The sequence below is a fragment of the Panulirus ornatus genome, chromosome 43 (genome assembly GCF_036320965.1).
Source record: "Panulirus ornatus isolate Po-2019 chromosome 43, ASM3632096v1, whole genome shotgun sequence".
Classification (NCBI taxonomy): domain Eukaryota; kingdom Metazoa; phylum Arthropoda; class Malacostraca; order Decapoda; family Palinuridae; genus Panulirus; species Panulirus ornatus.
This window is the reverse complement of record NC_092266.1, coordinates 16105470-16132693: the sequence shown is the minus strand read 5'-3', so window position 1 is coordinate 16132693 and position 27224 is coordinate 16105470. Positions and strand designations below refer to the sequence as shown.

Sequence of the window (27224 nt, the reverse complement as noted above, 5' to 3'; positions counted from 1 at the left end):
ATGTGCGCGAGATAGCGCTAGGAAAAGACAACAAAGGCCACATTCATTCACACTAAGTCTCTAGCTGTCCTATAATAATGACAGGGGCAGCTGGTTCGATGTCTTTTAACTATCTTGTGGAGGCAAGGGTGAACATTTGTAAAGGTTTTCAGAAGATAGCAAAAAAATGTCTGTGAGAAAAAGTGAAGAGAGTAAGTGATCATGGAAAAGTGACTTGTGTGAAGAAATACCAGATGAGACTGACTGTATAATGGCAAGAGTTGAGAGTAAATCTAACGATTCATATGGGTAAGGAATGGGTGGTATCCCAGGAAGCAATGCTGGCACGTGCAAGAGATGCATGTGGCATATGAAAGATTCGAGGTAGTTAGATTAGAAAGAGTAGTGAGAGGTGGAATGAAGAAGTAAAGTTGCAAGTGAAAGAGTTAAGAGGGGAGTTGGATGGTACTTCACAGGGAAGGAGGGCAAATGATTGGAGAATGTATAACAGAAAGCAACAGGAGGTTCAAGAGGAAGGTGCAGGACACTGTAGGTAGGTAAATACATTATACATTTTACACAACTTCCCTCCTGGCTTGGCAGATGTGTTGTTACTGATTTTACAACTCCCCATCTGGCTTGGCAGCTGTATTTTTACTGAATAAAGCACTTTATGTTTACTACTTTCAATGACTATAGATAGAATTGGTGTATCTACATATGTTTTATTCATTTCTTTTGTCATTCATGGTTTATTGTACCACCTGTTTATACAGTATTAGCCAAGTTGCATCTATGGCATCAGTCTGTTTTCTGTTTCCATTTAACTATTTTCATTCTTCTACTACTTTTATGTCATTCAAGTTTCATAGACTGTTTACTATTAAATCTGTCATGGTATGTTTTATTTATTTATTGTACTTTGTCGCTGTCTCACCATTAGCAAGGTAGCGCAAGGAAACAGACGAAAGAATGGCCCAACCTACCTTTGAAAAAGTGGCTTATTTTCATGCAGTTCATCCTTATCAGGGATGTCTTTCTTTTGAAACAATATGGGTCTTTTGAAACAAACTGGGTATCTTACTGCAGTTTACTTTTTACTGTAAACTGTATTTGGTGCTTGTACATTGTAACCTCTTAATCAGGAAAAGTATTTGAAATTTTGAAGAATGGGTGTTTTTTAAGAAAAAACATTTTATATTGAATAATAGAGCTTCATACAAACATAACAGAACAACAGAGAAAGAAATGAAATAGGCTTCATCTTTCCTTTGGATAAACAAGGGAAGCAAGATTTCCGAGGGACCATATTATTAAGATAATGCTAAGCATGACACAGCCTGGTCTTGACATATTTTGACTGTCGCCACCTTGTTTCTTTAGTGTTTTGATGCACTTGGTTCATTTGATCATCAAATGAATTTATATCAAATAATTAGATTATTATCTGGAATGCTAGACTTTACTAAGCAAAGGCCTTATTTGAAATATGAAAAGAGGATTATTGAGATGAATAAAGAAGAGATCAAAAAATATCTTATTAACTTTTGAGTTAGTGGAATCTTGTCTTTTATAAAGGGTGGGGTTATAGTTGTAAGGTAAGACATAAGAGAGCAAAAAGATCCAAAGGTTTGAAGTGTAAGGAAAGAAACAGTTATCAAAACAGCCTGCTCTCAAGTTGTCATTGACCACACAGTAGTTATTTGAGGAAGTATCTTGCCAAGGATTAAAGGGTTTAATTAAGGAGGTGGGGTCCACAAACAGCTAGCCCTTGGAAGCAAAAACCAAAGGAATACTTATAGAAGATAGGACGTAAGCCAGCATTGCAACTCAGGGTGGTGTAGCAGTTAGCTTTGATGATTGATGCATTCACAGACCACCCAAGGTCGAGCACATAGGTTCGAATCCTGGATTTGGCATTTGGTTCACAGTCAACCCAGCTGTTCATCCACTCTTAGAGGTTAGTCAATAAAATGGGTACTTTGCTCAGGCTAGGGTATATGTATACATAGTGTTAATGAGATAGCCTCGATTAGGGCCTCAGTTGCCTTACTGTCTCAGTTAACATAAAGGAAAAGTGAGGTTATCATGGGACTGCTTTCAGATCAACTCCTAATAAGCATGTAAAGCTAGAACCAGCCCAGATGGAAGTTCACTAATTGATACAAGGATGAATCGATCCTTTGTATAAACAAAGCAGCCTTTCATAAGGAAAGAAATTTTTATGCATCTAAACAGAACTCCCAGTTTCATGGAGGCAGACTTAGCTCTCTGTGTAATGTGAGGTGTCCAAGATAGGTTAGATGTTATAGTGAAACTAAGTATGTTCCTTGTGTTAAGTGGTAGAGTTACAGTCCTGGCAAAAAAGCAGAGTTGTGAGGGGTCTTATAGGGAGAGAGATAGGCAGAAATTTGATTTTGGAGGCATTAGACTTAACCAGGTTCCATCTTCTGTATTGAAATATCCTGTCCAAGTGTGAGTTTGTAGAGGAAGTTGTGTGAAAGTAAGATGTAGATCAAGTAAGAGAGGATGGAGCAGGTGTAAAGGAAGTGGAGGAATGAAATATTTAGTCGTCAGCATATGAGTGCATTTTGCAATCCATTAAAGAAAGAAAATTAATGATTTAAAGGAGTAAGAGTGTAGGAGACAGATGAAGCTAGACAGAAGGGAGCAAAGTGAGGAAGGGAAGCCACAAGAGACCTGTGTGCCATACTGTGTCAAAACCTTCTTATATATCAAAGGCAGCTACATGGTATGATAGAAAAAGATATCACCAGTGTATCTTGGTGTGTGGAAGCCATACTGATGATAAGAGAGAAGACTCAGTGATTCAAGATGTGTGAGGATATGGGATTTGAGGAGGATGGTAGAAGTCAGAGTAACAGTAAAATAGTTAGAGGTGTTAAAACAGTCATCCTCCTTTGAAATGGGATGTACCAATGCATGTTTCTATGAAAAAAGAAGTTTTTGTATTTAAACAGAAACAGAACAGATAGGCAAGCATAGTTGTTCGTGATGGAACTTGGCTGCATGGACATGTAAGTTGTGTGGATGGTGACTTCCAAAAAGTCACAACTTTAGTCCTGCTTTGCGGATTGTCAATTATCCATGTCTAAGATCTCACATTAAGGCTATCTGTGGAGGGAAATATGAAACCTGGCAAGCAGGGGAGGAGGATATTGGAGTATTTAAAGAAAGTTGGCCTTGCCTTTTTTTTTTTTTTTTTTCTTTATCTTTTTAAAAGACAATTTCCTTAAAATCATGTTAATCAGATCTCAAGCATCCTCTTATTAAAAGGAAAATATCCTCTCCCCCATCAAATTTACTTTTTATAGAGTGATAGGTATATAGCTGAGTTAGAATGTGATATAGGTTACATGCTTCCTTTGAAGAATATATATTTCCAGGCAACAAAGATGAATTTTATAACCATATTAGAAAAAATTTTCCCTTTTCTTCATCAAGTGATTTTGTGGATTTGTATATATGACTTTTTGTCCTTTTCAGGCTCCAGATGGACTGGAAAGGTCATTATGGGAGGAAGTCATTGCAGGGTACCAATTAGTAAACTACGGAGAGACTGACGAGGGTCCACCAAGTGATATGCCCGAAGATTTGCATAAATACTGGTTTCAGAGGCATCGTTTATTTTTGAAATATAATGAGGGCATCAAGTTAGATGAAGGTGAATAATACTGCTGTATTTGTAATTTATAAACTTTGGAATGCAGTTACACTTTTTTCTGACAAACATGTAGTATTGCATGTTGCATGATTATTCTTGATTACTAGAGATTTTATATGAAATATATCATTTGTTACAGCATCTCCCAAAAGTGTAGATGAAGAGCAAGAGAAAGAAATCATGGTTTTATGCAATTTGGAGAACTTATAGAACTCCTGTAAGACAAAACTTTACTTTGATAAACCCTAACCAAACATATGAATTCTGTTGATTATGGTCTGCTTGAATCAATAGCTTTGTATTTCATGACACTGGGATCTATGAAGTAATGTTGAAAATGTGAAAGATTCTTCACAGTACCAGAATGATGTAAGATCTTATGAGTTAGATACTTTGGATATCTTAGACGGTTTGTATTCAAAAGACTGAACAGTGACCCTATGTGTTTGTGGTTAAGTTTGGAACTACACTCATATTGTTACTGATAACATTCATTTATGGACAGAGTATTTGTTACTTTTATCATGCTATTTTCATATTTTAATTAGCTACCCACAGACATTTACATTACATTCACATGCACCACACCACACCTAAACACAGTGGCTTTACCCAGCTAGATGCTCACCTTGGCAGTATAACAGAGCTTTTCTTCTCTCAGATTTGAAATTTAACATGCATGCAAGAGGACTTCCAGTCATTTGTATCACCAAATTCATAAGTTGTTTTTTGGCATTCCGTCATTTTAGTATTGTATTGTAAAGTTATGTATGTATCGTGTGTTTCATAATGTATTTCTTGATAATGTTCAGGCCCTGAACACTCAAAGCATATTCACTTCATCCCTCAACCTCCTTTATGATTTCCTCCCTTTATACTTGTTTCTTCCACTTCCAACTTTTATACTCTCTTAGTCATCCTCTCCTCACTCATCATATCCATATGTCCAAACTGTTTCAGCACACCCTCTTCAACTCTTTCACACATAATATTCATACTACAACATCTCTCTCTTACCCTATCATTTCTTTGTGATCAATCCTGGTCTCTTCACTTATTGTTCTTAACCGTTATTTCTAACACATCCACCCTCTTCTTTACAGTTTTATGTAAGGACAGTGCCTGGCATCTGTACATCTTGAAGAGAACTACTACTACTATATCATGAAAGATACACATCTTTCTACCATTTTGCAATGCATGCACCCAGTACAATCTACTTCTCCCAGGTTTTGTCCATTCATACTCACTCTCCAAAAAACCTGCCTCGCTTCACTGCTAAACCTAATAACCTTGCTTTTGTACACATTTGATCTCAACTTTCTCCTCCCTCACTCACCCAAACTCAGAAACCAGCCTCTACAGTTTCTCACTCATATGTGCGACTAGTGCCATGTCATAAGCAAGCAGAAACTGACTTACCTCCCAGTCCCCTCCTGGTAGAATGCAAACCTACCCTTCTCTCCAAGATCCTTGCATTCACCACCCACAACGCCCTATCCATACTGGTAGAATGCATACCTACCCTTCTCTCCAATATCCTTGCATTCACCACTCACAACGCCCTATCCATGAATAGATTAAACTGTCCACCTTCACCTGGAACTGCTCACCCTCCTCCCTCTGTAATGGATCACATGCTTTACTCTCATGATAACTCCTCTCTGCTTCAGTAGCTTTCATCTCACACCATATATTCATAACACCCTTGACAAAGTATCTCTTATCATATGCTTTCTCCATATCCATAAATACCATATATAAATCCTTTTGTTTTTGTAAGTATATCTCATACATGTTCTCTAAAGCAAGCACCTGATCCAGAAGTGGTAAAGGATGTGTGGATCAGGTGTTTGCTCTGAAGAATGTGTGAGAAATACATAGAAATAGAGATGGATTTGTTTGTTGCATTTATGGATCTGGAGAAGGCATATGATAGGGCTGATAGAGATGCTTTGTGGAAGGTCTTAAGATTATATGGTGTTGGAGGTAAGTTGCTAGAAGCAGAGAAAAGTTTTTATCAAGGTTGTAAGGCATATGTATGAGTAGGAAGAGAGGAGAGTGATTGGTTCCCTGTGAATATCGGTCTGTAGCAGGGGTGTGTGATGTCTCCACGGTTGTATGATTTGTTTTTGGATGGGATGCTTAGGGAGGTAACTGCAAGAATTATCGAGAGAGGGGCAAGTATGCAGTCTGTTGGGGATGAGAGGGCCTGGAAAGTGAGTCAGTTGTTGTTCGCTGATGATACAGCTCTAGTGGCTGATTCGAATCGCAAACTGCAGAAGTTGGTGACTGCGTTTGGAAAAGTGTGTGAAAGGAGAAAATTTAGAGTAAATGTGAATAGGAGCAAGGTTATAAGGTTCAGTAAGGTTATGGGACAAGTTAATTGGGATGGAAGTTTGAATAGAGAAAAATTGGAGGAAGTGAAGTGCTTTAGATATCTGGGAGTGGACTTTGCAGTGAATGGAACCATGAAAGCAGAAGTGAGTCACATGTTGGGAGAGGGGCAAAGGCTCTGGGGGCGGTGAAGAATGTGAAGAATGTAGAGAGAACGTTATCTTGGAGAGCAAAATTGGGTATGTTTGAAGGATTAGTAGTTCCAGCAATGTTATATGGTTGCATGGCATGGGCTGTAGATAGGGTTGTATGGGGGAGGGTGTATGTGTTGGAAATGAGATATATAAGGACATTATGTGGAACAAGGAGAAGCAGGAGACCCAGTTGGAGGTGAAAGGATGGAGTGAAAAAGATTTTGAGCAATCAGGGCCTGAACCAGGGCATTTTGAAGCACCTAGAGTAAACCATGGAAAGGTCTGTTGGGCCTGGATGTGGATAGGGAGCTTTGGTTGTGGTGCATTACACATGACAGCCAGAGACTGAGTGTGAGCGAATGTGGTTTATTTTTGTCTGTTTTCCTGGTGCTACTCTGCTGAAGCAGGGTTAGTGATGCTGTCTCCTGGGGGATGGGGTTGTGCCAGGAATGGATGAAGGCAAGTATGAATATATACATGTGTATATATGTATATGTCTGCATATTTGTATGTATATGTTATTGTGTATAAGTATGTATATGTGCATGTATGGGCATTTATGTATGTATTTGTGTATATGAGTGGATGGGCCATTCTTTCTTTCTTTGTTTCCTGGTGCTACCTCGCTGACGCAGGAAACGGCAATCAAGTATAATAATGATAATAATGGAAGAATGGGATTTATTTAGGGAAGCAGTGATGGCTTGCGCAAAAGATGCTTATGGCGTGAGAAGTGTGGGAGGTGGGCAGATTAGAAAGGGTAGTGAGTGGTGGGACGAAGTTAGATTATTAGTGAAAGAGAAGAGAGAGGCTTTTGGGTGAGTTGTGCAGGGAAATAGTGTGAATGACTGGATGTATAAAAGAAAGAGGCAGGAGGTCAAGAGAAAGGTGCAAGTGGTGAAAAACAGGGCAAATGAGAGTTGGGATGAGAGAGTATCATTAAATTTTAGGGAGAATAAAAAGATGTTTTGGAAGGAGGTAAATAAAGTGCATAAGACAAGAGAACAAATGAGACATCGGTGAAGGGGGCTAATGGGGAGGTGATAACAAGTAGTGGTGATGTGAGAAGGAGATGGATTGAGTATTTTGAAGGTTTGTTGAATGTGTTAGATGATAGAGTGGCAGATACAGGGTGTTTTAAATGAGATGATGTGTGAAGTGAGAGGGTTAGGGAGAATGATTTGGAGTGGCAGATACAGGGTGTTTTAAATGAGATGGTGTGTGAAGTGAGAGGGTTAGGGAGAATGATTTGGTAAACAGAGAAGAGGTAGTAAAAGCTTTGTGGAAGATGAAAGCTGGCAAGGCAGCAGGTTTGGATGGTATTGCAGTGGAATTTATTAAAAAAAGGGGGTGACTGTGTTGTTGACTGGTTGGTAAGGATATTTAATGTATGTATGACTCATGGTGAGGTGAAGTGCCTGAGGATTGGCGGAATGCATGCATAGTGCCATTGTACAAAGGCAAAGGGGATAAAGGTGAGTGCTCAAATTACAGAGGTTTAAGTTTGTTGAGTATTCCTGGGAAATAATTGGGAGGGTATTGATTGAGAGGGTGTGGTTTCAGAAGCGGTAGAGGATGTGTGGATCAGGTGTTTGCTTTGAAGAGTGTATGTGAGAAATACTTAGAAAAGCAAATGGATTTGTTTGTAGCATTTATGGATCTAGAGAAGGCATATGATAGAGTTGATAAAGTTGCTCTATGGAAGGTATTAAGAAAATATGGTGTGGGAGGCAAGTTGTTAGAAGCAGTGAAAAGTTTTTTTTTGAAGATGTAAGGCATGTGTGTGAGTGGGAAGAGAGGAAAGTGATTGGTTCTCAGTGAATGCCGGTTTGCAGCAGGGGTGCGTGATGTCTCCATGGTTGTTTAATTTGTTTATGGTTGGGGTTGTTAGGGAGGTGAATGCAAGAGTTTTGGAAAGAGGGGCAAGTATGCAGTCTGTGGATGAGAGAGCTTGGGAAGTGCGACAGTTGTTGTTCGCTGATGATACAGTGCTAGTGGCTGATCCATGTGAGAAACTGCAAAAGTTGGTGACTGAGTTTGGTAAAGTATGTGAAAGAAGAAAGCTGAGAGTAATGTGAATAAGAATAAGGTTATTAGGTACAGTAGGGTTGAGGGACAAGTCATTTGGGAGGTAAGTTTGAATGGAGAAAAAACTGGAGGAAGTAAAGTGTTTTAGATATCTGGGAGTGGATTTGGCAGTGGATGGAACCATGGAAGCAGAAGTGAGTCAGAGGGTGGGAGAGGGGTCGAAAGTTCTGGGAGCATTGAAAAATGTGTGGATGGCGAGAACATTATCTCGGAAAGCAAAAATGGGCATGTTTGAAGGGATAGTGGTTCCAACAATGTTATATGGTTGCGAGGCATGGGTATAGATAGAGTTGTGTGGAGAAGGGTGGATGTGCTGGAAATGAGATGTTTGAGGACAATATGTGGTGTGAGGTGGTTTGATTAAGTAATGAAAGGGTAAGAGAGATGTATGGTATTAAAAAGAGTGTGTTTGAGAAAGCAGAAGAGGGTGTTTTGAAATGGTTTGGTCACATGGAGAGAATGAGTGAGGAAAGATTGACCAAGAGGATATATGTGTCAGAGATAGAGGGAAAGAGGAGAAGTGGGAGGCCTAATTGGAGGTGGAAAGATGGAGTGAAAAAGATTTTGAGTGATCGGGGCCTGAACATGCAGGAGGGTGAAAGGCATGCAAGGAATAGAGTGAATTGGAATGATTTGGTATACCAGGATCGATGTACTATCAGTGGATTGAACCAGGGCACGTGAAGCGTCTGGGGTAAACCATGGAATGTTTTGTGGGGCATGGATGTGGAAAGGGAACTGTGGTTTCAGTGCATTATACATGACAGCTAGAGACTGAGTGTGAATGAATGTGGCCTTTGTTGTCTTTTCCTAGCACTACCTGGTGTGCATGCTTGGGGGAGGGAGTTGTCATTTCATGTGTGGGCAGGGTGGCGATGGGAATGAATAAAGGCATCAAGTATGATATATGTACATGTGTATATTCATATATGTCTGTGTATGTATCATTAAATTTTAGGGAGAATAAAAAGATGTTCTGGAAGGAGGTAAATAAAGTGCGTAAGACAAGGGAGCAAATGGGAACTTCAGTGAAGGGCGCAAATGGGGAGGTGATAACAAGTAGTGGTGATGTGAGAAGGAGATGGAGTGAGTATTTTGAAGGTTTGCTGAATGTGTTTGATGATAGAGTGGCAGATATAGGGTGTTTTGGTCGAGGTGGTGTGCAAAGTGAGAGGGTTAGGGAAAATGATTTGGTAAACAGAGAAGAGGTAGTGAAAGCTTTGCGGAAGATGAAAGCCGGCAAGGCAGCAGGTTTGGATGGTATTGCAGTGGAATTTATTAAAAAAGGGGGTGACTGTATTGTTGACTGGTTGGTAAGGTTATTTAATGTATGTATGACTCATGGTGAGGTGCCTGAGGATTGGCGGAATGCGTGCATAGTGCCATTGTACAAAGGCAAAGGGGATAAGAGTGAGTGCTCAAATTACAGAGGTATAAGTTTGTTGAGTATTCCTGGTAAATTATATGGGAGGGTATTGATTGAGAGGGTGAAGGCATTTACAGAGCATCAGATTGGGGAAGAGCAGTGTGGTTTCAGAAGTGGTAGAGGATGTGTGGATCAGGTGTTTGCTTTGAAGAATGTATGTGAGAAATACTTAGAAAAGCAAATGGATTTGTATGTAGCATTTATGGATCTGGAGAAGGCATATGATAGAGTTGATAGAGATGCTCTGTGGAAGGTATTAAGAATATATGGTGTGGGAGGAAAGTTGTTAGAAGCAGTGAAAAGTTTTTATCGAGAATGTAAGGCATGTGTACGTGTAGGAAGAGAGGAAAGTGATTGGTTCTCAGTGAATGTAGGTTTGCGGCAGGGGTGTGTGATGTCTCCATGGTTGTTTAATTTGTTTATGGATGGGGTTGTTAGGGAGGTAAATGCAAGAGTTTTGGAAAGAGGGGCAAGTATGAAGTCTGTTGGGGATGAGAGAGCTTGGGAAGTGAGTCAGTTGTTGTTCGCTGATGATACAGCGCTGGTGGCTGATTCATGTGAGAAACTGCAGAAGCTGGTGACTGAGTTTGGTAAAGTGTGTGGAAGAAGAAAGTTAAGAGTAAATGTGAATAAGAGCAAGGTTATTAGGTACAGTAGGGTTGAGGGTCAAGTCAATTGGGAGGTGAGTTTGAATGGAGAAAAACTGGAGGAAGTGAAGTGTTTTAGATATCTGGGAGTGGATCTGGCAGCGGATGGAACCATGGAAGCGGAAGTGGATCATAGGGTGGGGGAGGGGGCGAAAATTCTGGGGGCCTTGAAGAATGTGTGGAAGTCGAGAACATTATCTCGGAAAGCAAAAATGGGTATGTTTGAAGGAATAGTGGTTCCAACAATGTTGTATGGTTGCGAGGCGTGGGCTGTGGATAGAGATGTGCGCAGGAGGATGGATGTGCTGGAAATGAGATGTTTGAGGACAGTGTGTGGTGTGAGGTGGTTTGATCGAGTGAGTAACGTAAGGGTAAGAGAGATGTGTGGAAATAAAAAGAGCGTGGTTGAGAGAGCAGAAGAGGGTGTTTTGAAGTGGTTTGGGCACATGGAGAGGATGAGTGAGGAAAGATTGACCAAGAGGATATATGTGTTGGAGGTGGAGGGAGCAAGGAGAAGAGGGAGACCAAATTGGAGGTGGAAAGATGGAGTGAAAAAGATTTTGTGTGATCGGGGCCTGAACATGCAGGAGGGTGAAAGGAGGGCAAGGAATAGAGTGAATTGGAGCGATGTGGTATACCGGGGTTGACCTGCTGTCAGTGGATTGAATCAAGGCATGTGAAGCGTCTGGGGTAAACCATGGAAAGCTGTGTAGGTATGTATATTTGCGTGTGTGGACGTATGTATATACATGTGTATGGGGGGGGTTGGGCCATTTCTTTCGTCTGTTTCCTTGCGCTACCTCGCAAACGCGGGAGACAGCGACAAAGTATAAAAAAAAAAATAAAAATGTATGTATACGTATACAGTGAAATGTATAGGTATGTATATGTGTATGTTTGCACGTGTATGTATAAAAATGTGTATGTGGGTGGGTTGGGCCATTCTTTCATTTGTTTCCTTGTGCTACCTCACTGATGCGGGAGACAGCGAGAAAGTATAATGAAGAAAGAATATTATTATTTGAATGAGTTATTTTGTTTTTAATAGATTTATTCTGTCCTTATCTTGATATTGTAATTTCTCTTTCAGAATCATGGTATTCTGTGACTCCAGAGGTGATTGCACTTCATCATGCATATAGGTGTAAGTGTGATGTGGTGGTAGATGCCTTTTGTGGAGCAGGCGGCAATTCCATTCAGTTAGCTATGACATGCAATCATGGTGAGTAAGCTGTTTTGATTTTACCTGTAGCATTCCTTAGATGTGTCTTTAAATAGACCAGACTTTTCATTGCAAGTGTGCCTGTTTAGAATTAATGGAAAAAGACATATATATGAAGCAGAAAACAGGACAAAAACAAAGTGGAAGCAACTTATACTGATCTAAAAAAGAAACAAGGCAGATGAATAAAGCAAGGGTATTGAATGTATTGTTATGGTTGATTGTTATACGTGTAAGGCTAGTATAAAAATGAGTCAGATATTTGTTTGAAGTTTGAGTTTGTGTAATTTGAATGCATTATCTCTTTGAATGTGTTTAATGTGTTGACTAATGTTGTGATGAGATTGGTTGTTTTTTTTTTTTCTTTTTTTTTTGCTTTGTCGCTGTCTCCCGTTTGCGAGGTAGCGCAAGGAAACAGACGAAAGAAATGGCCCAACCCACCCCCATACACATGCCTTGATTCAATCCACTGACAGCATGTCAACCCCGGTATACCACATCGCTCCAATTCACTCTATTCTTTGCCCTCCTTTCACCCTCCTGCATGTTCAGGCCCCGATCACACAAAATCTTTTTCACTCCATCTTTCCACCTCCAGCACTCTTGGTTCCAAAGCCTTACAGGATTAACCATTTTGCCGGACCTACCATGGTCATGTAATGATAGTTCATCAACACACCCCTAACCCACTAATTATACATCTCCCATGTGTCTAAAGTGTACCATGGACTGCTAGAAATTTGATTTAAACAAATATTAAAAGTTTGAGCACCCTAAGATGATAAGTCTGTCCTTAGAATGTTTGAATCCTGTGGGGTCTTCTTCGTCTTCTGTTGTTAAGTGTTTTCCTATGTGTGCTCACCAGACCAATGCTGTTCCGTCTGCATTATACACTTGCTTAGGACTGAGGTGCTCGTCAGCTATGAGTTTCGCAGGTTCGACCACGTACTCGGCAGCTCCTTTGTAGTTTGCAGATCGTTTTTCTCTGCACTTTATTCATGGAAATTCCTTGACGTTTCTTGAATCTTTGAAGCCATCCTTCACTATAGTCATGCTCATGTTGTAATTCAAGTTCTTTATGGAACAACTTAGCCTAGTCCATTATCATGCTACCTGACAAGTCCGCTCCATCACTCCGACACTGTCGAAACCATTCCATCATCACTCGATCGTGCTCAGTACTCTTACCATCTTTCATAGTTTTTCTAATCGTCATTTGCCTCTTGGAATTGGTCTGCATAGAATTTCAGTATTTCCTTCCTTTGCTTCTTTATATCATAAACAGTTGATGAACCAATACTTTAGATGTTACACAGCTTACATACTTGGGAGTGTTTGTATGAACAGATTTGAGATTTAATGTAAATAATAGTAAGGTTATAAAGCTTGGAAGGGAAGAGAAAGGAAGAGAGGAGAATGATTGGTTCCCCGTGAAGGTTGGTATGTGGCAGGGGTGTGCGATGTTGTTACCATTGTTGTTTAATTTGTTTATAGATGGTGTGGTTTGGGAGATAAATGCAAGTTTTGGAGAGAGGTTGGTTGGACTGTGTGAATTTGAATGGAGTGAACCATGGAAACTAAAGTTAGCCTTAGGGCAGATAAGCAGGCTAAGGTCTTAGGTACATTGAGAAGTGTGTGGAAAGAGAGCAGTTGTCTTAAAGGGCAAAGATGGATGTGTTTGATGATATAGTAATCCTAACAGTGTTGTATGGTTGCAAGATGTGTGCCTAGAATCAAAAAGTAAGAGGACTGTTGTGTTGAAAATGAAATATTTGAGGACAATATGTGTAGTGAGGAGGGTTGAGAAGTTGGAATTGATAGGGTAAGAGAGAAGTATGGTAGTAAGAAGAATATGGTTTACATGAGAAAGACTGACAACAGGAGGCCTGATTGGCCCATGACTGGGTTGTCTGCCCAAAAAAAGATTTTAACTTGACAAGCAGTTTTTAAAGCTATCACCCATTCACTGCTGCTGCACATTAGCCTTCCAGTGTCCCTATTACTGCCGTTGTTTATACAGTTTGTTTCTTGCGTTTTTCTTGAAGTATACGTGAATTTATAAAATATTTGTCTAAACAAATTCTTTACATCTGATGGAAACTTATTCCATGCTCAACACACCTATAGGAAAAGAAGCTTTTTCCCATGTCCATACTACATCTTTTAGCATTGAATTTTATTTCATTTGTCCTGGCATCTGTATTTTCTTGTATTTCGAAAAGATGTTTGTGATTTACTTTATTGAACATGTTCAGAATTTTGAATACTTAGATTAAGTTGCCGAGAAGTCTACCTTAATGAAGGGAGACGAGACCCAGTCATTTTAGCCTGTCTTCATATGTGAGATTTCTGAGGGATGAGATTAAGTTTTCTTTTCAACCTCACCAGTTGGATTAGCTGTGCCCATGGAATACTTTTTCCCATGTAAATTATTATTAATGGTATAAAAGTGGTGGATTCCATATCAGGGTGAAAATAAGGTTGCAGACTCTGCCTGCAAGAGATTACAATATAAGCAAAAAGTCACTTTTAGTAAGGCTGTATCACTGAGAGTACAGTCTTGCCAAAGGGCTTTTCACTCAAAGGGAGATCACATTTCCCTTCCACAGGGAGTAGTGCAGCCTTGGGCTGCAAAAGCCTCTGGAAAGAGATTCTGGGTAACACCAGGAGTCTTTCATGGAGATTGGTTTTAGGATGATTGGTGAAAATATTATAACATTGTTGTTTAAGTTTATTCATGATACAATAGAGATGTTTCCAGGAAAGGCTGTTTAAACGTCTTTTTTTTTTCTTGTTTGATTTTGCTCAAAGATACGGAATTCACTTGTACAATATGAATATATAAACAAACTTGCAATTACGAATTAAAATTGTATTGCCATCATAAGCGAGGGGGAGGAAGGAAGGGAGGGATGACCCAGCAGTCAATGTTATTTCCTCATTACCCTCCTCCCATTTGCCAACACTATCTGAAATGTGCCTGTCACCCTCACTCATGGGGTTGGCTGTTAACTTTTTGTGTGATAGTCTTATCATTTCTGTAATCTCTAAATGTGGCAGATTTCATATCAATGAGAAAACATTACTTTTTTGTGCATATACCTTGGTAGATACAGCCTCTTGTGAGTGATCTCTAGAGTTATTGTTTGATTGATATTGCTACACATGATAAAAAAAGTCTTACATGGGCATTATTTATCTTTTCATGAACTTATATAAGATAAGTGAATCATCAGATAATATGTTAATAATATGTCACCAAATGGCATTGCCTAGGTATATAGCTTGATTGGTTGCATAGGCACTTGTATATATGTGGGTGGAGGGGTGGAAGGGTTAGTTGAGACAAGTTTTGGCTGTTTCAACATCAGAGAAATGGATGCAAACAAAAATTTTAATATCATTGAATATTAAGGTGAATGACTTTGAAGTAATTGAGTCAGATGACCTTTGCTTCAGCAAGCACAACAAAGCTTCCATTGTTTCATCAGTGAAGATGTTAGGATGGATTTTGTGAACCTTCAAGACGAGAGAGGAAAATTTTGATGACATTCTTCGAAAGCACATACACTTCTCAGACAGAATACACATATGTACTAACATCACCTTTAATAGCAGGCAAAATAATCAGGTTAGAAGACGTAGAAAGATCATTCTTATGTGTTAACTTTGCCTAGAATCAAAACTGCTGGGAATGATTGAATTGCTCTTATGCTATTATCTAGAGTGTAAACAGAAGTTATATACTGTATCATGATTTAGATGTGGAATATTTTCAAAGATTTGGTTTCCTATTCAGCCACAGAAATCATTTTCATATGGCATGACAAGCTTGGAGGACTTAATAAAAGTAGAATGAAAAGGTCCCATAGGAACATTAAGAAAAAACAGTGCCAACATATAGGGCCCTGAATGGCTCACCTTACACCTACACATTTCAGAAACATTGTTGACAAGCTACTGTAGAAATTTATGAATCTAGTGGGAAAATATTTACTGCTTGATTAGTTAGTATGTGGAGCTTATGATGTAGCCCTTTGGGTTACAGCCTGAGACACACCAAACTGATTTAAGGGGAAATCATAAAGCTTGATTCCAAATTGGTCTTTTGAGGTAAGTATAACCCATAAAATTTATATAGAGGTATTACTTTGGTGTTGCAGAGGATATTCATTAGTTTCTGATAGTGATCATTTACCTCTCTCCAGTATTTGTCCCAGTTGTCGGTATGTTGTCTGCTTATATGCTATGCTTCAGAAAGGTACCACAGAGCATAAATTTGCTTTGCACCACCTTTATACGTGGGGAAAAAATCTATTTTTTCTCATATTATGCTTAGACTTTGATATAATTCTTTGCATAAAATGAGTTCCATTCATCTAATATAGGTTTTGTGTGCATTTATCTGCAGTGGTTATAGAGGACTGCTTTTTGTTTCTCATGGTTTTGCTCAGTGAACTTTTAAAAACACAAAATTGAGTGATCACACTAATTATTCATTGTAATAGATATGCTATTGCTTAACATACACTGCATTAGAGTTCTGTATAATTAGATATGCTACAGGTAGCCATTTTACACATTTTAAGGTGAAAAATAATTATGGATCGTTTGTTATTAAGTTTAGAAAGATTAGACTTTTAATGAAAATTATATGAATTTTATGTATTTTACTCACCTGAATGATTCCAACAGTGGTACAATTTTTTCTTCTAGTAATTGCCATCGACATAGACCCATCAAAAATTGCTCTGGCACATCACAACGCTGCTTTATATGGAGTGGCTGATCGTATTGATTTCATCGTTGGAGACTTCTTTCAGCTTGCTCCTATGCTTAAGGTAAATATTATTCTTTTATTAACACACTGAGAGACTAAAGAGTTTTCTATAGTTATGAATTCACAGGCACTGTGACTCCATTCATAGTAGAAATAAGGATGATTTACCATACCCTCTGGCATAAGTGCTTTATTTTAGTTAAGTTCATGACATTTAGATTTCTTGTTTACTGGTATACAGTATGCATGTTTCCCTTGCTGTTCATAAGGGTTACACTCCTTGGAAACCTTGCAAATGCCAATACCTCACTTCTCTTGGAAATTGATATGGGGATTGGGGACTAGTCATTATAGAATGACCTCTTACTTTTGTGTTGATCACTTGTCTCGGTCATCTGTTACTGACGCTACATCACTAAGGTAGGAGAGGTGATCACATAAGAAAAGAGATAAAAACACCGTTAACAGAATGTGTTGATGTGAGACTGTTAGGCTTTCTTTTTCAAGAAAGGTCTCTTGGGCCTGGTTGTGGATAGGAGGCTCTGATTTTGGTGCCTTATATATGACATATAGGGAGTGGATAGGAGCAAATGAGGCCATTTCTTTTGTCTGTTTCTAGCACTAACCTGTTAGTATGGGAAATGATGAACATGTATTAAAGAATAATGTATCCTATAGGTTTGTTTGTACCATAGCCTTGTGACAATGAAAGCTAGAACCTTGAAACTTTGTATGCATACTGAGGGGATCTCAGGATGTACACTTGGGTATGATCCTTCAGTTTGGTATCTAAGTATCTGGGTGTATGTTTTTCATCACCATAGCTCCATGACTGTGACAGCTAGTAACTTAAAACTTTGTATGCTAACAAAGGGAACTCTAGGGGTGTATATTAAGATATGCTTTTTATTTAGATTTTTTGTGTTGGTCTCTGTTTTATTACCTGTGTGTATTGTGTGTAGAGTGAGTTTTACTCTCCAAGGTCCCATCTCGTGAACATAGAACTTCTTGGATTTCTGCATGTTGTCTTCATTAACCAAAGCTCCATTCAGTTTATTCCATTCATCCACCAATCTTATGCTGTGAAAGTACTTCTTGACTGTCCTCTCAAGTTTCTTGCTTAATTTCATGTTATGTCTGATTGGTGTAATTGTACATATCTCAGAGAAATATTTGCTGTCTACATCATTGGTCTGTTTTATAAACTTGAAGGTTGCGGTAAAGTCACCCCTCACTTTTCTGTCTTCCGAAATACACAAATTTAAGGTATTTAGCTTTTCTTTGTAATTCGGCTTTCTTAATTCTAATACCATCTTTGGTGCCCTCTACTTGACCTTCTCTGTTAGCTGTATGTGTTTCTTTAGGTCTGGTGACCAAACTTAAGAGGTATATTCAAGTTCTGGCCTCATGGAAGATGTGAAGAGCTTGCTGAATATTTCCTTATCCATGAATGCATCAATAATATTTGCTAACAGACAGTTGGTCTTCTTAACTCTTAAAAGTGGGATTCTCGCAACAGATTAGGGAAAATGTAGACCCCAAGTCTATTACACACAGATTCTTGCAGCTTATCTCCTGCAAGATGATAATCATATCAAGGCCATCTTATCCCGTGACCCATCCTTATACTTCATATTTACTCGTTGAACTTTATCAACCATGTTTCAGGTCAGCTATGGGGTCTGTCAATGTCCCCTTGTAAAGTAATGCAGTCCTTCATGCTTTTCACTTCCCTCATGACCTTTGCATCATTGGCAAACATATTCAGGTAGGAATCTGTACCTTCTGGAAAGTCATTTACTTTGAACAAGAAGATAATGTTCCCAGAGCAGAACCCTGCAGCCTTCCGCTGGTAATCTCAACCCATTTTCAGAAGGCTTCTTTGACATGTGTCCTTTGTTTTCTTCCTCCTAGATAATCTTCTATCCATTGAAGGAGTTTCCCTTTTTAATCAGCTTCCCACATGGTACAGTTTAGGTTTCCAGCCATCTAAATACAAAAAATCCACTGAGCTTTCTCTTTAGTCTAATATTGAGCTCACTTTCTCGTAGAAATCTTTGAGATTTGTTACACATGACCTTTCCCTGAAACCATGTTGTGTCTTACTAAGATAATTTCTTCTGTGCAGGAAGTCATACATTTGATATCTCATCACCTTTACCAGTGCCACATAGTAATCAGGGAGAATGGTTTGTAGTTCATCCACTCTTCCCAGTCTCCTTTTTTATATGTAGGTATGACAGTTACCCTTTTACACTCCCTTGGCACTTTCACTTTCTCCAAAAACATCCTGAACATTATTTCAAAAGTTTTTTCATGTATATTTGCACATCTGTATATGTTGTAAAATTTCATCTGGACCATAAACCTTATATGGGTCAAGACCCTGTAGTATTCTGTTGATGTCTCTTTTAGATATCTCCTTCCTCTTCCATCACAATAATATTAGGGCTTTGGTGTCTTCCGAAGACTCTCTATTCTGTCTGTATCTGTGACACCTGTTTCCTTAGGGAACTCCTCTGAGGGGGTGGCCACAGTAAAAAGTGTCCCTGTAACCAGTGAACTCCAGTGCTGCTTCTTATCCATTAGTGCCTCACCCTTAGTGGGCCACTGGCAGAGGGCAACTCTAGCACTATTTTCTGAGAGGTTCCTACCTAGTGATCCACCAGATGCTGTTATCTAATGTGTCTACCTTATGTTCCAACCTGCTCCCTCTACCTAATGCTCCCAGCTTATGTTTCTACCTACTACTTCAATCAGTGTTTTTACCTAATGCTTTTGTCAGAACTGTGAAAATGCTTTTGAATTTTTCATTTCACTCTCCACACATCATTATATCATTCTTACTCTCTTTCTTCTGAATCCATAATCTTGATTACCTGCTTTTTGATGGGCAGTTTACTCATGATGAATTTATGGAAAAGTTTAGCTTTTTCCATATCTTGTCCACAATATTTTTTCAAATTTTCTTTGTTCCTCCTTTCAAATCTTGCAGTACTTCTTTTTTACTGTCTTAAACCTAATAAATGCTGACTGATTTGAGTGCCATCTATGTATATCTTTGCCACAGCTCATCTTGAAGCTTCTTTGCATTTTGACCCTTTCTATAGAACTGTTTCTTCCTTTTTCATAACCTTCCCTCCATTTTTGAGGGTAGATACTCACTTTCCTGCTCCATTGTTAATTTCACAGATCCTTTTCATCAAAGTACCCAGGTTCCTGGTTATTGCATTCTAATTCCCAATGTATGTTATCAGAGAAATTGTTAAATTTTGTGTGGCTTCCACTGTATATTATTTTTTAGTTTTGTTTCATCTTTGGCCTTTTGACTTCCTCATTTTCCTTGTCATTAAACTTAAACATTTCATGATTACATTTTCCAGTTATATGCCATGTATGATATTCTCAATATCCATGCTGCTATGACTGAAAATAAGATCTGGTAATGTTGGTGTAGCACTCCCTTTCATTTTAGTGGGAAATTTTCCAGTACAATTAAGAATTTGTATCTCTGATTCTTTCAGCATGAACAATCAGATTCTCCCTCAGTCTGTCTCTTTATAATTGAAATGCCCCAATATCATTACATGATTCTTTCACCATGAACAATCAGATTCTCCCTCAGTCTGTCTCTTTATAATTGAAATGCCCCATTATCATTACCTCACCTTCTCAAAGAAGGGCATGTTTTACTTCTTTTTGTACAGTTGCAGACAAATGAGTCAAAGTTACCTACTCCACTGTCGCAGTGGTGGGATGCACACCACAGTTGGTAACAGTTAAGTAACGTCATAGATCTTCAGCAAAGTTTTCAATTGGCTGTTGATGTGATTGATGCAAACCTCGATACTTATCTCATTCAGCAAGGTTGTCACCACTGTGCTGTGAGGTGTTGATGGAGCAATGATATTAGGAGTAGGTAGATGTCTCCAATAGTCTTTATGAACTGCCAGCAAGAACATAGAGAGGTTGCTTGCCTACCACAGTTTTCTTGACCACGGTTTTGAGTATACATGCTTTGCATTATGAATGCCTTTTTACCAACTACGGCATTATGTTTTGAGCATTCACGGTTTTCAGTGACACCAAAATTTTATCTTTGCACAGAGTGAGTGTCACGTGCCAATGGGCTGCTTGTGGCCTAGCTTGCCTCTCTTTTCTCTTTCACTAGCAACTTTACTTCTTCATCACACCACTTACTACCCTTTCTTATATGCCTTCCTCCACCTTTCACATGCCATACTCATCTCTTGCACATGCCATCACTGCATCCTTAAATACCTGTCATTCCTCACCCACTACCCTCCATTTGCTCTCACCTTTTGCTGTTCTACACTCAATCTCTTCTGGTATTTCTTCACACAAGTCTCCTCTCCAAGCTCACTTACTCCTCCCACTCTCTTCTCCCTGACATCCCACCAGTTGCCGCTCTCAGCACATTTACCTCCAAAAGTCTCTCCTACTCACACTTATACTTGTACATATCTTTCTTTTTAAACCAGGTATTCCCAATCAATAGTCTTTTTTCTGCACACAACTCCACAAGCACTTCACCATTTCCATTCGTAATACTGAATACACTATGCGCACCAATTATACCCTCAACTTCCACATTACTCACATCTGCATTTAAATCACTTAGGTCTTGTGGACCAAAACTGCAGACAAAATGACTCAGCTACTCCCCAAACACTTGCCCTTCATGATCTCTCTTCTCATTGCCAGGTGCATAAGCACCAACAATCCCCATCTCTCACCATCCATTTTCAGTTTTACCCACATCAATCTAGAATTTATTTCCTTACACTGTATCACACACTCCTACAACTGCTTTGGTACCAGTGCTACTCCTTCCTTTGCTCTTGTCCTTTCACCAATCCATGGCTTTACCCTTAGGGCATTTCCAAACCATTCTTCCCCTTTACCCTTGAGCTTTGTTTCCCTCAGAGCCAGAACATCCAGGTTTCTTTCCTCAAACATACTACCTATCTCTCCTTTCTATTCTTGGTTACATCTACACTATTGTTTCCCCTCTATCTTACTCCTGTATATTTCTGTTACTAACTTCTCACTATGCAGCCTTTCCACATTATGTTAGGTTATTTCTCTTAACCTATTGTATGACACCATATCCATATCTTTTCCTCTCTCATATTCAGTTCACGATTGCATTCTCCATCCCAACTGCTGTTACTGTGAGCCCCCTTCATGTGCATGTGTTTCATTTCAGCAGCCTTGAATCCTAGAACTGTCTGCTCCATTCATTGTTCATATTTCACACCTTTAGGGTTGACAGAATTAAGCTATCCTTCAATTCATGATCACATTGTTTTTGTAACTGTCCTCAAGGATCCATTAATTTTTACCCCAAGGACAGCTCTCTAATTTCTCCTTCCATTATGCCATGTTTTCCTAGTAGTGAAGTCAGATACTTAAATTCTTGATACTTTTTTTAAGCATACCACCCATCGTAACCTTTGCACTTCAGCTCACAATGTTCTTTCGATGGGCATTACAGTTTATTTCTTCAGTTTCCTTCCTTTTAAAAACCATTACCTTCATCCTCCTTTTTTCACACTATGTGTAAGACTCCTTCACCACTAGTAATTGTATGCAAGTCCTATTTCTCCCTCTAGTTTTGCTCCCTTTTTTCTTCATGCTCATATTTGTATTCCATCAAATATTCTGATTGAATTTTGATTCTAACTTATGAATTTTGATTCTAACTCAACATTCAAAATTATTTCTCATTACACAGGCAGATGTGGTTTACCTGAGTCCTCCATGGGGTGGTATTAAGTATTTGCGTGATGGATTATATGATGTAAAACATTTAAGTGGTATGCTCAACTGTGAAGAATTAATGGCTACAGCACGAACTATTACTACCAACATTGCCCTATATCTCCCTAAAAGCAGTGATTTATGTCAGGTTTGGTCTCTTTTATTTGAAGGTTTATATACCAGTGCAATCCTTACATTCATTTATTGTATGTTTGCAACTGTTTTAAATATAATTGTAGAAATGAAATGTTTACATTTTACAATATTTTTATCTGTCTATATATCTCTAATGCCCATTTTTTCCAGGAACTCCCATCAAGGGTGCTGCAACCATAAAAAAAAAGTCTCCAGATCTTTAAACTCCAAATCCAAATCCTTTTGTTTCTCTAATTATTTCTCACACATTCTTCAGAGCAAACACTTGATCCACATATCCTCAACCACTCTGTTCCTCCCCACTACCCTCTCAATCACTGCTCTCCCTTACAAGTTACCAGATACACTCAGCTGACTAGTACTTCTTTGATTCGAACTTTCACCTATATTCCTCTTGCCTTTATATAGTGGGACTATATAGTTATTCCAATACAATGAAACTATATATTTTAACAGTCCTGCCTTTTTTTAGATGTTTTCGGGAGTTGCATAGGGTACAGTAAGGTGGCAGCAGTTATGTTATGGGAAGTAGTAGATGATTGAACTTGTTACAGTTGCTTTGCGCCTCTTGGCCATGGTTGGGAAGAGGAGGCAGCAGGGGGAAAGTAATGTTGCAGTGTGCTACTTGTCTGCCTTTCAACATCCCTATGCCTCTAGGCAGAATGCCAGCAGCCCACATAATGCACTTAGGCATATGGTCATTCCCATCAGATTCAAGAGTTGTCAACTTGACTCACACTGTGCTAAGGCCATCATCAAGTTCAACTTCATCTAAAGCAACAAACAGATCCTGGTCATATGCAAGCATGTAGCATGGCATGGCATTGGGGTTGAACAAACTTGATGCAATATTTTAAGAGGCTAAATACCCTGAAATATAACAACATACACTTTTATAGGAGAAATACTTAGAAATACTTAGAAAAACAAATGGATTTGTATGTAGCATTTATGGATCTGGAGAAGGCATATGATAGAGTTGATAGAGATGCTCTGTGGAAGGTATTAAGAATATATGGTGTGGGAGGCAAGTTGTTAGAAGCAGTGAAAAGTTTTTATCAAGGATGTAAGGCATGTGTACGTGTAGGAGGAGAGGAAAGTGATTGGTTCTCAGTGAATGTAGGTTTGCGGCAGGGGTGTGTGATGTCTCCATGGTTGTTTAATTTGTTTATGGATGGGGTTGTTAGGGAGGTGAATGCAAGAGTTTTGGAAAGAGGGGCAAGTATGAAGTCTGTTGTGGATGAGAGAGCTTGGGAAGTGAGTCAGTTGTTGTTCTCTGATGACACAGCGCTGGTGGCTGATTCATGTGAGAAACTGCAGAAGCTGGTGACTGAGTTTGGTAAAGTGTGTGAAAGAGGAAAGTTAAGAGTAAATGTGAATAAAAGCAAGGTTATTAGGTACAGTAGGGTTGAGGGTCAAGTCAATTGGGAGGTAAGTTTGAATGGAGAAAAACTGGAGGAAGTAAAGTGTTTTAGAAATATGGGAGTGGATCTGGCAGCGGATGGAACCATGGAAGCGGAAGTGAGTCATAGGGTGGGGGAGGGGGCGAAAATCCTGGGAGCCTTGAAGAATGTGTGGAAGTCGAGAACATTATCTCGGAAAGCAAAAATGGGTATGTTTGAAGGAATAGTGGTTCCAACAATGTTGTATGGTTGCGAGGCGTGGGCTATGGATAGAGTTGTGCGCAGGAGGGTGGATGTGCTGGAAATGAGATGTTTGAGAACAATGTGTGGTGTGAGGTGGTTTGATCGAGTAAGTAATGTAAGGGTAAGAGAGATGTGTGGAAATAAAAAGTGTGGTTGAGAGAGCAGAAGAGGGTGTTTTGAAATGGTTTGGGCACATGGAGAGAATGAGTGAGGAAAGATTGACCAAGAGGATATATGTGTCGGAGGTGGAGGGAACGAGGAGAAGTGGGAGACCAAATTGGAGGTGGAAAGATGGAGTGAAAAAGATTTTGTGTGATCGGGGCCTGAACATGCAGGAGGGTGAAAGGTGGGCAAGGAATAGAGTGAATTGGATCGATGTGGTATACTGGGGTTGATGTGCTGTCAGTGGATTGAATGAGGGCATGTGAAGTGTCTGGGGTAAACCATGGTAAGTTGTGTGGGGCCTGGATGTGGAAAGGGAGCTGTGGTTTCGGGCATTATTGCATGACGGCTAGAGACTGAGTGTGAACGAATGGGGCATTTGTTGTCTTTTCCTAGTGCTACCTAGCACACATGAGGGGGGAGAGGGATGGTATTCAATGTGTGGTGAGGTGGCGATGGGAATGAATAAAGGCAGACAGTGTGAATTGTGTGCATGGGTATACATGTATGTGTCTGTGTGTGTATATATATGTGTACATTGAGATTTATAGGTATGTATATTTGCGTGTGTGGACATGTATGTATATACATTGTGTATGGGGGTGGGTTGGGCCATTTCTTTCGTCTGTTTCCTTGCGCTACCTCGCAAACGCGGGAGACAGCGACAAAGCAAAATAAATAAATACTTTTAAAGGAACACCGCATCACTTTTACAGAGGAACAAGACATTTATCACATGCACGGTGGGGCAGTTATTGAGACACAACAGTGATTCACACAAATGACACAAGTTTGAACAAGTGAAATATCATGAAATACACAAATAGACACTTACTGTTTTACTGGCAAATTAATACTACACAATGGAGGGCAGAAGTATGCAAGGGACTAGAGAATATTTCTAAAGGGCTAGCGCATGGCGCCTTCTGGTATGGTTGCCTGGAGGTGAACAATGCAGTTTTATGATCTGTGTTGTGTAGGTTGCCATGTAACTTGATAGTTAGGTTACCATGAGAGACTGTGCTTTGAGGAAAGAGTTACACACCAAAATTTGATGTCATTTGGAATTCTCACTTTGAACAAGACTAAAAAGTGATGCAACATTTACCTCATGGTGTGCAAGAGCATACCACATAAAATATGAGAATGTGAAATGACAAAAGAGAACACCATGGTGAAAGCCATGCAGTAACTGACTATGCCATGCTCTGGAGCCAACCTCTCAGCTTGGCAAAACATTGCTGTATGTTTCCCTACTAATGGTTAGTCAGAGACATGCCAAGCTAACACAAGTTACAAGTCACTAAATGCTGAGTTATAAAGAATTTTATGTAAGGGAAGTAATGCTAAATAGTCGCATTATCTCTTGATTTTTTGGTAAAGGAATTAGTTAATTTGAAGTTTGAGGTTAGGTTTCTAGTTTATTGACATTATTTTCCCTGAATTGGTCTATACATTAATTCTTGTGATGAATTAATTAAGTGTACACAGTGAAAAAGTAAGAGACACTTTTATAAATGCAGAAGTTCATTTTGCTCTTTACCATAGTTGAGGATGTGTACAAATGACATGAAAGGCTGGATGTACCTAACCCATCCCATGCAGTTCATGATGGTAGATTGATAGACTGATGATTTTAAGTAGTTTGTGCTTATGTGACATTTGATTAATGTAAAAAATTTTTCCAACTTACAGATTATTGAGCTTGCTGGCATTGGTGGCACTGTTGACATAGAGTTCAACAGTATGGGATGGAAGAGAAAAACACTTACTGCCTATTTTGGAAACCTTGTTTATTATTAGGTTTTTATTGTAATTATCTGATCTTTTTTTAATTATGTTTTTATTATCTTTTAAAGCCATAGTAAATTAAATTGATAAAATATGATTAAAAGATTAAGATGTAAGATACAGTACAATACTTTAGTAGTGCAAGTATATTTAAGAAATATATGAAGAATGGGGCAAAAATAAAGTATGTCTGCTAAAAGGTCTGCTGAAGATGGGAGTGATGTAGCCTTTACTTGTCTGTAAGTGATACAGGTGCAGCATTGACAGTAATATAAGAACAACACAGATTAGGTGGATTTTACATAAAGATGGGACTAGGGAATGGATAATGAGGTGAGTGAGGGAATATAGAAGACAAAAAAGGAAATATGAAGGAATGATGTAAATCAATAATCATGAAGTAATTGGGTATAGACTTAGAAGACATTATGGCAAAATACTGAGAAGACTTTGTGGCAAAAATGGGTAAAATGGGTACAGGTAGGTGTTAGTAAATATGCATTTTGCTAGGAGGTTTAGCAGATACAGAATTCAGAGCGATTACTGCAGGAGTTATGACAATGTGAGAATGGTTACAACAAATTTTCCAACTGTGCAAGCAAAAGGCACCTTTTAAATAGTATTGTTGTAAATAAATACTTTCCTCTAATGATAAGTAAAGACTGAATTTTGAAGTGGTGCTTGGCTTTTAAGAAAATGTCTTTAAGAAGGCAGGATTATTTTTGTCCTTGGAGATTACAACTACTGATTAAGGTTCTAAACTGAAAGGATATAAAAGGATGATGTTTTATAATGGCACATTTATTTTCTTATGTGTATTAAATGTATTTTACATGATTCCTGTACATATCTTTATATTTACAGACAGATCTTATTTTTTCACCATACCAACTATGATGTTTATAGTAGTTCAAGTGAATAAGAGCCATGTACTATCCATGTAGTCCATCACAGATGCTTTTTCTTTCCACATAAGTGCACTCGGTACACTGGTCAACACACTATTAAAATACATTTTAAGAAACAAAAAAATCTCAATTCAAATATATATATATATATATATATATATATATATATATATATATATATATATATATATATATATATATAAAAGAAGACTGAGTCCAACTTTGTCTTTTATACATGTTCAACTCTAAAGAATCATATATTCAGTATCTTTATTCAGTATTGAGAATGTCAGTGCTTAGAAAATCATTTATAATATGCATTTCATCACAATGTAATTTTCTTTGTATGTGATAGGCTCTACATCCAAATTCCCATGAGCTACAAGTTACAGAATTCTGTTAGCATTCAAGTATGAAAT

General features: G+C 38.7%; 1 protein-coding gene across 3 annotated transcripts in view; it reads left to right on the top strand.

Annotated features, from left to right (window-relative positions):
• Nucleotides 1–26989, top strand: part of Tgs1 (Trimethylguanosine synthase 1) — a 79227-nt gene extending 52238 nt beyond the window's left edge. For all 3 annotated transcript variants that reach the window (XM_071687039.1, XM_071687036.1, XM_071687038.1), the window contains 5 exons: nucleotides 3487–3664; nucleotides 11447–11578; nucleotides 16295–16419; nucleotides 22117–22290; nucleotides 25802–26989. In XM_071687039.1, coding sequence (XP_071543140.1) covers nucleotides 3487–3664; nucleotides 11447–11578; nucleotides 16295–16419; nucleotides 22117–22290; nucleotides 25802–25909 — 717 coding nt within the window. In that variant the 3' untranslated portion in view covers nucleotides 25910–26989. The remainder of the gene's footprint in view (nucleotides 1–3486; nucleotides 3665–11446; nucleotides 11579–16294; nucleotides 16420–22116; nucleotides 22291–25801) is intronic.
• Nucleotides 26990–27224: the final 235 nt, after the last annotated feature.